Consider the following 13,366-nt stretch of genomic DNA (forward strand, 5'->3'; position numbering starts at 1 on the left):
TCCTTGCTGCTTCTGGCCAGTGGGTGCTGACTTTGGTCGCTGTGTTTTCTCAGCTTGGGGTCCTTTCTGCTTGACCTTGGCAGCAGCCAACTTGCTTGCGGATTCCACCTGTACCATCTGGTCGATGGCATCCAGAAGCTCCGAGACTGCACCCTCCATCTTCCCATCAAAGAGGGTGGAAGAGGTTCAGTCTGCATAACTGAGATGGTGGCGCACCCTGTGACTCAAACTGCGAAAACTGCGAAAACAGCATCCCGCTGCACAGAGGTAGCCCCTGCCAAGAGTGCCAGATGACACTGCAGGATATCACACATAGCCGTGTGATGTCCCACCAAAAGCTATGTCTGCTGGTCTAGAAGGCTGGTGCGTTCCGCCTTTCAGACTTCAGAGTCCTGGAGATGCAACATAATGCGTTCCAGTGTGTCGGCCACAAACTCCAAAAGTTAATGGGTCGCAACATTGCTCTCAGGGCGTGGTGGATTGTTTCTGACTGAGCTGCCGAAAAATTCCATGAACGCTGCCATCCCCCCTTGCCCGTCCAACCAAACAGGGTCGGGGAATGGAACTGAGGGATCTGGTCAAACGTGAGGTTTGGCTCTGATACCAGACACCACATCGATCAAGTAGCGCTTGGTCCAGTGGAAAGAGTTAAGCATGAGATTGCCTGTGGGTCCTTAAAGATGGAGTGATCTGTAGCGGAGACAGGGCTCAGGAAAAAACCTGTCATTGGCTCCAACTGACGATCCCTGGCTGGTCAGTGCGCAGGGGGGGGGGGGGGCTTGGGTCCACCGCTGTCGGCCCCCACCCGCCAACCCAGTACCCAGGTACTGGTAGAAGTTAGATAATAGCACAACACGTTTGAATACATTTACATTTGCAATGGCTTATCATTAGAGACTGTTCTGGGTTTTCGTGTCAAAGATAAACTGCAATAATGAGAACTAGGCACTTGTTGTAGAGGTCTATGAAATGCAGAGAATGTAGGCTACATTATGGAAAAAATGTCAGAACCACAGTTTATTATTCAATGAAATAAAAAATAGACATAAAAAACATCAATAGTACTCAAATGGTTGGTAAAATCTAATTTTCAACGAATATATACAGTATACAATTATACAGGGAACAGTAAGATATACATTAGGCCAGGAAAAAAAATTCTCTGTTTCTCATTTCATGGAAATTTAAAAATTTTTTTTTTTTAATACTGAGCTAAAATGGGAAAAATTTGAGACAAGTGCGAGTACAGGCGCATTTTGGAATGCTTTAGAAGGAAAAAAACGTCCGAGGCGCCTAGTTCAAAATGATGTGCGCAGAAACGAGAAACAGAGATATTTTTTTTCTCAGCCTTTGTGGTCAATTATAGAGTATGAAGTAACCATAGTGCATGTAAAAAATGACATTTTCCTTTCTCTCTTTTCACTTCTTTCTTCTATAAACCATAAACACTTCTGTAAACAATGATGTTGAGTTTAAAATAAATCAATACACATATGAAATTACACATTACTGTAAAATACATTATTTTCGCTTGGAATTAATTTTTGCTGATGGAATGATTCAGTGAAAATAAAGTCCAGCGAATATAACCATTTTTCCTATATTTTACATTTAACTTGTCAGCAATCAGTGAAAATAAATTTAATACAAAATACCCAAAAAATCTTTTCAGCGAAAATTAATTCCAGCTAAAATAAAGTATTTTACAGTACATTTAAAAATCAAAGAAAGCTTAGAAAGAACTCCCATCATGTACTGTGGGTATTGAAAGCACATAAATTGAAAGAAATAGGAAATATTTACATTTAAGATTAACCTTTTAAACAAGTTCTGCTCGAATGCACAATGAGAAAGCAAGGTGATCCACAGTTTATTATAAAGAAAATTTTAGGTAAATGAAAACAAAACAAATCTCTATAGTTTGTAGTCAGTTTATCCAAAAGCACCTACATTTTAGCAAAGTCTATTTGATGAAAAGTAGGCAATTATTATTCAACCCTAAAGTTATCAGGTATGTGGCTTACCCCAAAACACCTATGTACCAAGTTACTTTAAGATCTGATAAGCATTGCTTGAGATGTCAGTTGAACAGACAGACATACAGACAGACATGCATAGAGGGTTACTGCAAAGACTCCCATTTCATGCTTTGCAAAAATAATTACATGGTCCTTTAAGGTATGAACTAAAAATACAATTCCTAAATTTAAAATGGTTGAATAACATCACATGATAAGGAAACTCATAATTGTACTAAAAATCTATTCTATTTTAACTTAAATTTCAGCAACTCAAATGCTGCAATCATGATTTGATAAAAATAAAAAAAAAAAGGTCTGCGGTCAAAATAGCTCCACTGTCCTACATTAACACTGTGGTAGCCAAGTCGAGAACAAATTGTTCACAAAAAAAATATCCAAGCAATCCGCCCGGTAGGGTTTATCAGAAATTACAAAAATATTGGCCAAAAAAAAAAAGAATTGGTGATATCGGTAAGAAATGGACAAGGTAATTAAATATAACATATCAAAGAGATCGGGCTGTTACTTCTTAAGAAGAAGTTGAAAATACGAGTAGCTTTTTTTTACCAAAATTAACAAAAATATTTGACAAAAATTGAGAATTAATATTATCATCATGAAAGGAACAAATACAATACAATACAATACAATACAATACAATACAATACAAATCTGACAAAGGTCCACCCCAGGTACCTTCATACCAAGTATTAAAGCAATTGAGCAGGTAGTTTTCAAGAAGTCATCGAAAATAACATTTTTAACCAAAAATTACAAAAATATCTGCCAAAAATAAAGGTTAAAGTTATCGTCATAAAATGAACAAATCTGACAAAAGTCACCCCAAGGTACCAACATACCAAGTAACAAGCAATTGGGCTGGCAGTTTTCAAGAAGTTCAAAATATTATTTTTTACCAAGAATGGCAAAAATATTTGCAAAAAATTATAAAATTAAAGATATCATTTTGAAATGAACAAATCTGACAACGATCCACTCAGGATACCTACATACCAAGCAATTGATCTGGTAGTTTTCAAAAAGAAATCAAAAATGCAATTGTTGATTGACGATGGTGGCAATCATTAAAATGAAAAGCTCCGCTCGGTCATCTATGATGACAGCGGATTTAACTAGCACCAGTATTTGGCTTTATTAGAATAAATAAGTAGGAGCCAACAAGGTGACTTATTACTAAACACTAAAACAAGTACACAGCAGACAAACATGTATTCATAACTGTGGCTCTACATGGACTAATACCAAGTATAAAAATAAAATAATTTTAGGTTATTACAAGGATACCGCAAAGTATGCACAAAGACAGTACAGTGGAATTAGACAAAATCATTATATGGCAGAACAATCAGAGCCATTATATGACATTAGGAATTAGACAGAATCATTATATGGCAGTACAATCAGAGCCATTATATGACATTAGGAATTAGACAGAATCATTATATGGCAGTACAATCAGAGCCATTATATGACATTAGGAATTAGACAGAATCATTATATGGCAGTACAATCAGAGCCATTATATGACATTAGCAATTAGACAGAATCATTACATGGCAGTACAATCAGAGCCATTATATGACATTAGGAATTAGACAGAATCATTACATGGCAGTACAATCAGAGCCATTATATGACATTAGGAATTAGACAGAATCATTATATGGCAGTACAATCAGAGCCATTATATGACATTAGGAATTAGACAGAATCATTATATGGCAGTACAATCAGAGCCATTATATGACATTAGGAATTAGACAGAATCATTACATGGCAGTACAATCAGAGCCATTATATGACATTAGGAATTAGACAGAATCATTATATGGCAGTACAATCAGAGCCATTATATGACATTAGGAATTAGACAGAATCATTATATGGCAGTACAATCAGAGCCATTATATGACATTAGGAATTAGACAGAATCATTATATGGCAGTACAATCAGAGCCATTATATGACATTAGGAATTAGACAGAATCATTATATGGGAGTACAATCAGAGCCATTATATGACATTAGGAATTAGACAGAATCATTATATGGCAATACAATCAAAGCCATTATATGACATTAGGAATTAGACAGAATCATTATATGGCAGTACAATCAGAGCCATTATATGACATTAGGAATTAGACAGAATCATTATATGGCAGTACAATCAGAGCCATTATATGACATTAGGAATTAGACAGAATCATTATATGGCAGTATAATCAGAGCCATTATATGACATTAGGAATTAGACAGAATCATTATATGGCAGTATAATCAGAGCCATTATATGACATTAGGAATTAGACAGAATCATTATATGGCAGTATAATCAGAGCCATTATATGACATTAGGAATTAGACAGAATCATTATATGGCAGTATAATCAGAGCCATTATATGACATTAGGAATTAGACAGAATCATTATGGCAGTATAATCAGAGCCATTATATGACATTAGGAATTAGACAGAATCATTATATGGCAGTATAATCAGAGCCATTATATGACATTAGGAATTAGACAGAATCATTATATGGCAGTACAATCAGAGCCATTATATGACATTAGAAATTAGACAGAATCATTATATGGCAGTACAATCAGAGCCATTATATGACATTAGGAATTAGACAGAATCATTATATGGCAATACAATCAAAGCCATTATATGACATTAGGAATTAGACAGAATCATTATATGGCAGTACAATCAGAGCCATTATATGACATTAGGAATTAGACAGAATCATTATATGGCAGTACAATCAGAGCCATTATATGACATTAGGAATTAGACAGAATCATTATATGGCAGTACAATCAGAGCCATTATATGACATTAGAAATTAGACAGAATCATTACATGGCAGTACAATCAGAGCCATTATATGACATTAGGAATTAGACAGAATCATTATATGGCAGTACAATCAGAGCCATTATATGACATTAGGAATTAGACAGAATCATTATATGGCAATACAATCAAAGCCATTATATGACATTAGGAATTAGACAGAATCATTATATGGCAGTACAATCAGAGCCATTATATGACATTAGGAATTAGACAGAATCATTATATGGCAGTACAATCAGAGCCATTATATGACATTAGGAATTAGACAGAATCATTACATGGCAGTACAATCAGAGCCATTATATGACATTAGGAATTAGACAGAATCATTATATGGCAGTACAATCAGAGCCATTATATGATATTAGGAATTAGACAGAATCATTATATGGCAGTACAATCAGAGCCATTATATGACATTAGGAATTAGACAGAATCATTATATGGCAGTATAATCAGAGCCATTATATGACATTAGGAATTAGACAGAATCATTATATGGCAGTATAATCAGAGCCATTATATGACATTAGGAATTAGACAGAATCAGTATATGGCAGTATAATCAGAGCCATTATATGACATTAGGAATTAGACAGAATCATTATATGGCAGTATAATCAGAGCCATTATATGACATTAGGAATTAGACAGAATCATTATATGGCAGTACAATCAGAGCCATTATATGACATTAGAAATTAGACAGAATCATTATATGGCAGTACAATCAGAGCCATTATATGACATTAGGAATTATACAGAATCATTATATGGCAATACAATCAAAGCCATTATATGACATTAGGAATTAGACAGAATCATTATATGGCAGTACAATCAGAGCCATTATATGACATTAGGAATTAGACAGAATCATTATATGGCAGTACAATCAGAGCCATTATATGACATTAGGAATTAGACAGAATCATTATATGGCAGTACAATCAGAGCCATTATATGACATTAGAAATTAGACAGAATCATTACATGGCAGTACAATCAGAGCCATTATATGACATTAGGAATTAGACAGAATCATTATATGGCAGTACAATCAGAGCCATTATATGACATTAGGAATTAGACAGAATCATTATATGGCAATACAATCAAAGCCATTATATGACATTAGGAATTAGACAGAATCATTATATGGCAGTACAATCAGAGCCATTATATGACATTAGGAATTAGACAGAATCATTATATGGCAGTACAATCAGAGCCATTATATGACATTAGGAATTAGACAGAATCATTACATGGCAGTACAATCAGAGCCATTATATGACATTAGGAATTAGACAGAATCATTATATGGCAGTACAATCAGAGCCATTATATGATATTAGGAATTAGACAGAATCATTATATGGCAGTACAATCAGAGCCATTATATGACATTAGGAATTAGACAGAATCATTATATGTCTGAGAAACAATTGATACTATAAGTAGAAACTCATGTCAACAATCCAATAAAATGTCATCAAATCCTGAAAACAGCTTGGCGAATAAATGCATACCATTATGCCTTGTCATTCTCATTTTTTTCTGACACATACAATGGGAAACAAATTAAGTGATGAAGACAATATACAAAAAGATTTGGTATCCCACAATGCAATTCCAGGGAATGATATCTTCCTCTACTTATTGGCAAACAAACAACATTATAATACTTATAACCATGACAATGTCTCAAGTCTCGAACAAATCTTTCAAGACAAGGCAGGATGTGTATATACCATTTAAAACTTAAACATGCTGGAATGACAATCAAGACAATGGTTGTGCATATCAGTATTATTAAAATTAATACAGTTATTATTGTGCTCTTGCACATGACTGATGATAAGATTCTAATTCAAACCTGAAACAATAGCAGTTTCGAGAATGAACATAGAGGGTGCATGATGTACCTAACTAAACAATTACATTGTGTTTTTCTAATTTAATGTTTTTTATAACATGATTACACACAGTGTGTAAAAGTTCATCATTTCCCATATCTTTCAGTATATGTAGCAGTTTCTCAACTGTATATCCCTTTGGCTGGACGTGCTCGAAAACAGACATAGTTTTATTCTCAAAATTATTCAGCAACTTTTCCTCAATACCCCAAGCCAAACCAAAATGATACCAGAATTTAACACCTTGGTCTTCTGGCTTAGGATTAAGTATTAAACTGATTTCTTCCTTGATTACAAAGCCCACTTTGGTGAGGGGAAGATCTGGAATGAAAGTTACAATAACGTGATATTAGTTTAAATATTGTTGAGTCTGCTTGAATAGTAAGAACATGCTCCCTAGTCAGTAGGAGAATTGGGAGGGGGGATCTAAGAGGTCAAGGTTAAGTTTAATTGCTAGACAAAGTTATTGCAATATACCTATTTTGGTAATCTGAATAACTATTTATTTTATTTTTATATCAGCATATGAGAAATCACATAATCCTACAGCAGATAAAAGTTAGCGAAATTAACCTTTTGATCACTACTCAACTTCCAGTAAATGAATTACTGATTTTTTTTAGAAATGTATTCGTCATTATATGAAGCAGTAAAGTCAAATTTTTCTACCATTTCTGGTTTTGAAGTAAATGCATTTGTCTTGCTAGTCCCGCAAGGAATCAAAAAATAATACCATATAACTTACCATGTCCTTTCATACAAGCCGTTTGAAATAACTGATCAAGTTCTTTGTTCTTCTGTAATAAATATATAACCAAGAAAAGTTAGTATAAAATTTGTCATTCATACAAAAGAATCCTTGTCAAAATATATTCCTTTAAGCTGTTGTGAAACAAGTTTATTGACGATTACAAAATAACTTGCCATGATGTTGTTGCTTCCAGGGATTAGTAAAGTCTTAGGCCTATCAAGAGACTTATATAAACTACATTACTTGGTAAGACAAATAAATTTACTCTTGCCTTAATAGTTCGCCGATTCATTCTTCTTTGGTCAAAGTCTACATCATACTTTTCAGGTCGTGCTGGTTCTGAGAAGGATCGATGATAAAGTGGTCTACCTTGCTTTGTAAAGGTTGGTTTCAACAGAGGATCCTGTTCTCCAGCAGATTCACCATCACTTTCTCTGTAATTAATGCAAAAAAAAACACATTTTCAAGAAGCGAATTTAATAATAATTAATGATATAATATTGATAATGAGACAAATATGGCAGCTATTTTAATACAATGTCTCCTACATCAGCACTAGAGCCATGGGGCATAATATTTGTTTACCTTATGTTCTTGAAGTGTACTTTCTTTCCATTACTAATACCGGTAATGCCTAATCTGGAGTCTGTAATTAATGAAGACAAATATTGAAAAAACCTTGTTACAAAAACAACTACATTGCAACATGAATGAGAGATTTAAAAACCAACTACATAGAGAGTGTTGTATATGGTTTATCAGATTTTGAGACAACAGAAGCATTTCTATACATTAGTCTGATTTACATGACAAGAGAGTTACACAAAATTTGAATGGGGTAAGGCACATTCAGAGAAGATGGTAACACAGTGGAAAGAAGGTTCCAGTGCTGGACAAGGCACGCACAGGGCAGATGCTTCCATTCTTTATAGACAAGGCACCCTATGGCAGATGATTCCATTTTTTATGGACAAGTCACAAAGAGGGCAGATGGTTCCATTCTTTATGGACAAGTCACATAGAGGGCAGATGGTTCCATTCTGTATGAACACGGCACACACAGGGCAGATGGTTCCATTCTGTATGGACAAGTCACACACAGGGCATATGGTTCCATTCTTTATGGACAAGTCACACAGAGGGCAGATGGTTCCATTCTGTATGGACAAGTCACACACAGGGCAGATGGTTCCATTCTGTATGGACAAGTCACACAGAGGGCAGATGGTTCCATTCTTTATGAACAAGTCACACACAGGGCAGATGGTTCCATTCTTTATGAACAAGTCACACAGAGGGCAGATGGTTCCATTCTTTATGGACAAGTCACACAGAGGGCAGATGGTTCCATTCTGTATGGACAAGTCACAAAGAGGGCAGATGATTCCATTCTTTATGGACACGGCACACACAGGGCAGATGGTTCCATTCTTTATGAACAAGTCACACAGAGGGCAGATGCTTCCCTTCTGTATGGGCATGGCACACACAGGGCAGATGGTTCCATTCTTTATAGACAAGGCACACACAGGGCAGATGGTTCCATTCTTTATGGACAAGGCACACAGAGGGCAGATGGTTCCATTCTGTACGGACAAGGCACACAGAGGGCAGATGGTTCCATTCTGTATGGACAAGTCACACACAGGGCAGATGGTTCCATTCTGTATGGACAAGGCACACAGAGGGCAGATGGTTCCATTCTGTATGGACAAGGCACACAGAGGGCAGACGGTTCCATTCTGTATGGACAAGGCACACACAGGGCAGATGGTTCCATTCTGTATGGACAAGTCACAAACAGGGCAGATGGTTCCATTCTTTATGGACAAGTCACACACAGGGCAGATGGTTCCATTCTGTATGGACAAGGCACACAGAGGGCAGATGCTTCCATTCTGTATGGACAAGTCACACGCAGGGCAGATGGTTCCATTCTTTATGGACAAGTCACGCACAGGGCATATGGTTCCATTCTTTATGGACAAGTCACACACAGGGCAGATGGTTCCATTCTTTATGGACAAGTCACACACAGGGCATATGGTTCCATTCTGTATGGACAAGGCACACACAGGGCAGATGGTTCCCTTCTGTATGGACAAGGCACACACAGGGCAGATGGTTCCATTCTGTATGGACAAGTCACACAGAGGGCAGATGGTTCCATTCTGTATGGACAAGTCACACAGAGGGCAGATGGTTCCATTCTGTATGGACAAGGCACACAGAGGGCAGATGGTTCCATTCTGTATGGACAAGGCACACACATGGCAGATGGTTCCATTCTGTATGGACAAGGCACACAGAGGGCAGATGGTTCCATTCTGTATGGACAAGTCACACACAGGGCAGATGGTTCCATTCTGTATGGACAAGGCACACACAGGGCAGATGGTTCCATTCTTTATGGACAAGGCAGACACAGGGCAGATGGTTCCATTCTGTATGGACAAGGCACACATAGGGCAGATGGTTTCATTCTGTATGGAAAAGGCACACACAGGGCAGATGGTTCCATTCTTTATGGACAAGTCACACACAGGGCAGATGGTTCCATTCTGTATGGACAAGGCACACAGAGGGCAGATGGTTCCATTATTTATGGACAAGTCACACAGAGGGCAGATGGTTCCATTCTTTATGAACAAGTCACAAAGAGGGCAGATGGTTCCATTCTTTATGAACAAGTCACACAGAGGGCAGATGGTTCCATTCTTTATGGACAAGTCACACAGAGGGCAGATGGTTCCATTCTGTATGGACAAGGCACACACAGGGCAGATGGTTCCATTCTGTATGGACAAGGCACACATAGGGCAGATGGTTTCATTCTGTATGGACAAGTCACACAGAGGGCATATGGTTCCATTCTGTATGGACAAGGCACACACAGGGCAGATGGTTCCATTCTGTATGGACAAGGCACACAGAGGGCAGATGGTTCCATTCTGTATGGACAAGGCACACAGAGGGCAAATGGTTCCATTCTGTATGGACAAGTCACACAGAGGGCAGATGGTTCCATTCTTTATGAACAAGTCACACACAGGGCAGATGGTTCCATTCTTTATGAACAAGTCACACAGAGGGAAGATGGTTCCATTCTTTATGGACAAGTCACACAGAGGGCAGATGGTTACATTCTTTATGGACAAGTCACACAGAGGGCAGATGGTTCCATTCTTTATGAACAAGTCACACAGAGGGCAGATGGTTCCATTCTTTATGGACAAGTCACACACAGGGCATATGGTTCCATTCTGTATGGACAAGTCACACACAGGGCATATGGTTCCATTCTTTATGAACAAGTCACACAGAGGGCAGATGGTTCCATTCTGTATGGACAAGGCACACATAGGGCAGATGGTTTTATTCTTTATGAACATGGCATACAGAGGGCAGATGCTTCCATTCTGTATGGACAAGTCACACACAGGGCAGATGGTTCCATTCTGTATGGACAAGGCACACAGAGGGCAGATGGTTCCATTCTGTATGGACAAGGCACACAGAGGGCAGACGGTTCCATTCTGTATGGACAAGGCACACACAGGGCAGATGGTTCCATTCTGTATGGACAAGTCACAAACAGGGCAGATGGTTCCATTCTTTATGGACAAGTCACACACAGGGCAGATGGTTCCATTCTGCATGGACAAGGCACACAGAGGGCAGATGCTTCCATTCTGTATGGACAAGTCACACGCAGGGCAGATGGTTCCATTCTTTATGGACAAGTCACGCACAGGGCATATGGTTCCATTCTTTATGGACAAGTCACACACAGGGCAGATGGTTCCATTCTTTATGGACAAGTCACACACAGGGCATATGGTTCCATTCTGTATGGACAAGGCACACACAGGGCAGATGGTTCCCTTCTGTATGGACAAGGCACACACAGGGCAGATGGTTCCATTCTGTATGGACAAGTCACACAGAGGGCAGATGGTTCCATTCTGTATGGACAAGTCACACAGAGGGCAGATGGTTCCATTCTGTATGGACAAGGCACACAGAGGGCAGATGGTTCCATTCTGTATGGACAAGGCACACACATGGCAGATGGTTCCATTCTGTATGGACAAGGCACACAGAGGGCAGATGGTTCCATTCTGTATGGACAAGTCACACACAGGGCAGATGGTTCCATTCTGTATGGACAAGGCACACACAGGGCAGATGGTTCCATTCTTTATGGACAAGGCAGACACAGGGCAGATGGTTCCATTCTGTATGGACAAGGCACACATAGGGCAGATGGTTTCATTCTGTATGGAAAAGGCACACACAGGGCAGATGGTTCCATTCTTTATGGACAAGTCACACACAGGGCAGATGGTTCCATTCTGTATGGACAAGGCACACAGAGGGCAGATGGTTCCATTATTTATGGACAAGTCACACAGAGGGCAGATGGTTCCATTCTTTATGAACAAGTCACAAAGAGGGCAGATGGTTCCATTCTTTATGAACAAGTCACACAGAGGGCAGATGGTTCCATTCTTTATGGACAAGTCACACAGAGGGCAGATGGTTCCATTCTGTATGGACAAGGCACACACAGGGCAGATGGTTCCATTCTGTATGGACAAGGCACACATAGGGCAGATGGTTTCATTCTGTATGGACAAGTCACACAGAGGGCATATGGTTCCATTCTGTATGGACAAGGCACACACAGGGCAGATGGTTCCATTCTGTATGGACAAGGCACACAGAGGGCAGATGGTTCCATTCTGTATGGACAAGGCACACAGAGGGCAAATGGTTCCATTCTGTATGGACAAGTCACACAGAGGGCAGATGGTTCCATTCTTTATGAACAAGTCACACACAGGGCAGATGGTTCCATTCTTTATGAACAAGTCACACAGAGGGCAGATGGTTCCATTCTTTATGGACAAGTCACACAGAGGGCAGATGGTTACATTCTTTATGGACAAGTCACACAGAGGGCAGATGGTTCCATTCTTTATGAACAAGTCACACAGAGGGCAGATGGTTCCATTCTTTATGGACAAGTCACACACAGGGCATATGGTTCCATTCTGTATGGACAAGTCACACACAGGGCATATGGTTCCATTCTTTATGAACAAGTCACACAGAGGGCAGATGGTTCCATTCTGTATGGACAAGGCACACATAGGGCAGATGGTTTTATTCTTTATGAACATGGCATACAGAGGGCAGATGCTTCCATTCTGTATGGACAAGTCACACAGAGGGCAGATGGTTCCATTCTTTATGGACAAGTCACACACAGGGCATATGGTTCCATTCTTTATGGACAGGTCACACACAGGGCAGATGTTCCATTCTGTATGGACAAGGCACACAGAGGGCAGATGGTTCCATTCTGTATGGACAAGTCACACACAGGGCAGATGGTTCCATTCTGTATGGACAAGGCACACAGAAGGCAGATGGTTCCATTCTGTATGGACAAGGCACACAGAGGGCAGATGGTTCCATTCTGTATGGACAAGGCACACAGAGGGCAGATGGTTCCATTCTGTATGGACAAGGCACACAGAGGGCAGATGGTTCCATTCTGTATGGACAAGTCACACACAGAGCAGATGGTTCCATTCTTTATGGACAAGTCACACAGAGGGCAGATGGTTTCATTCTTTATGGACAAGTCACACACAGGGCAGATGGTTCCATTCTTTATGGACAAGGCACACACAGGGCAGATGGTTCCATTCTGTATGGAAAAGGCACACATAGGGCAGATGGTTTCATTCTTTATGGACAAGGCACACAGAGAGCAG

The 13,366-nt window shown here is 39.0% G+C and overlaps 1 protein-coding gene across 1 annotated transcript in view; it reads right to left on the bottom strand.

The window, feature by feature from the left end:
* Positions 1-6,279: 6,279 nt before the first annotated feature.
* The window catches only part of LOC102806651 (tumor necrosis factor receptor superfamily member 16-like), a 31,586-nt gene continuing 24,499 nt past the window's right edge, over positions 6,280-13,366 (bottom strand). The window contains exons 8-11 of the mRNA XM_085498478.1: positions 8,166-8,226; positions 7,852-8,014; positions 7,575-7,626; positions 6,280-7,150 (exon numbers count right to left, since the gene is read on the bottom strand). Of these exons, the coding sequence (XP_085354604.1) occupies positions 6,843-7,150; positions 7,575-7,626; positions 7,852-8,014; positions 8,166-8,226 (584 nt within the window). The 3' untranslated portion in view covers positions 6,280-6,842. The remainder of the gene's footprint in view (positions 7,151-7,574; positions 7,627-7,851; positions 8,015-8,165; positions 8,227-13,366) is intronic.

This window comes from Saccoglossus kowalevskii, chromosome 4 (genome assembly GCF_978046115.1).
Source record: "Saccoglossus kowalevskii chromosome 4, keSacKowa6.1, whole genome shotgun sequence".
Taxonomy (NCBI): Eukaryota; Metazoa; Hemichordata; class Enteropneusta; family Harrimaniidae; genus Saccoglossus; species Saccoglossus kowalevskii.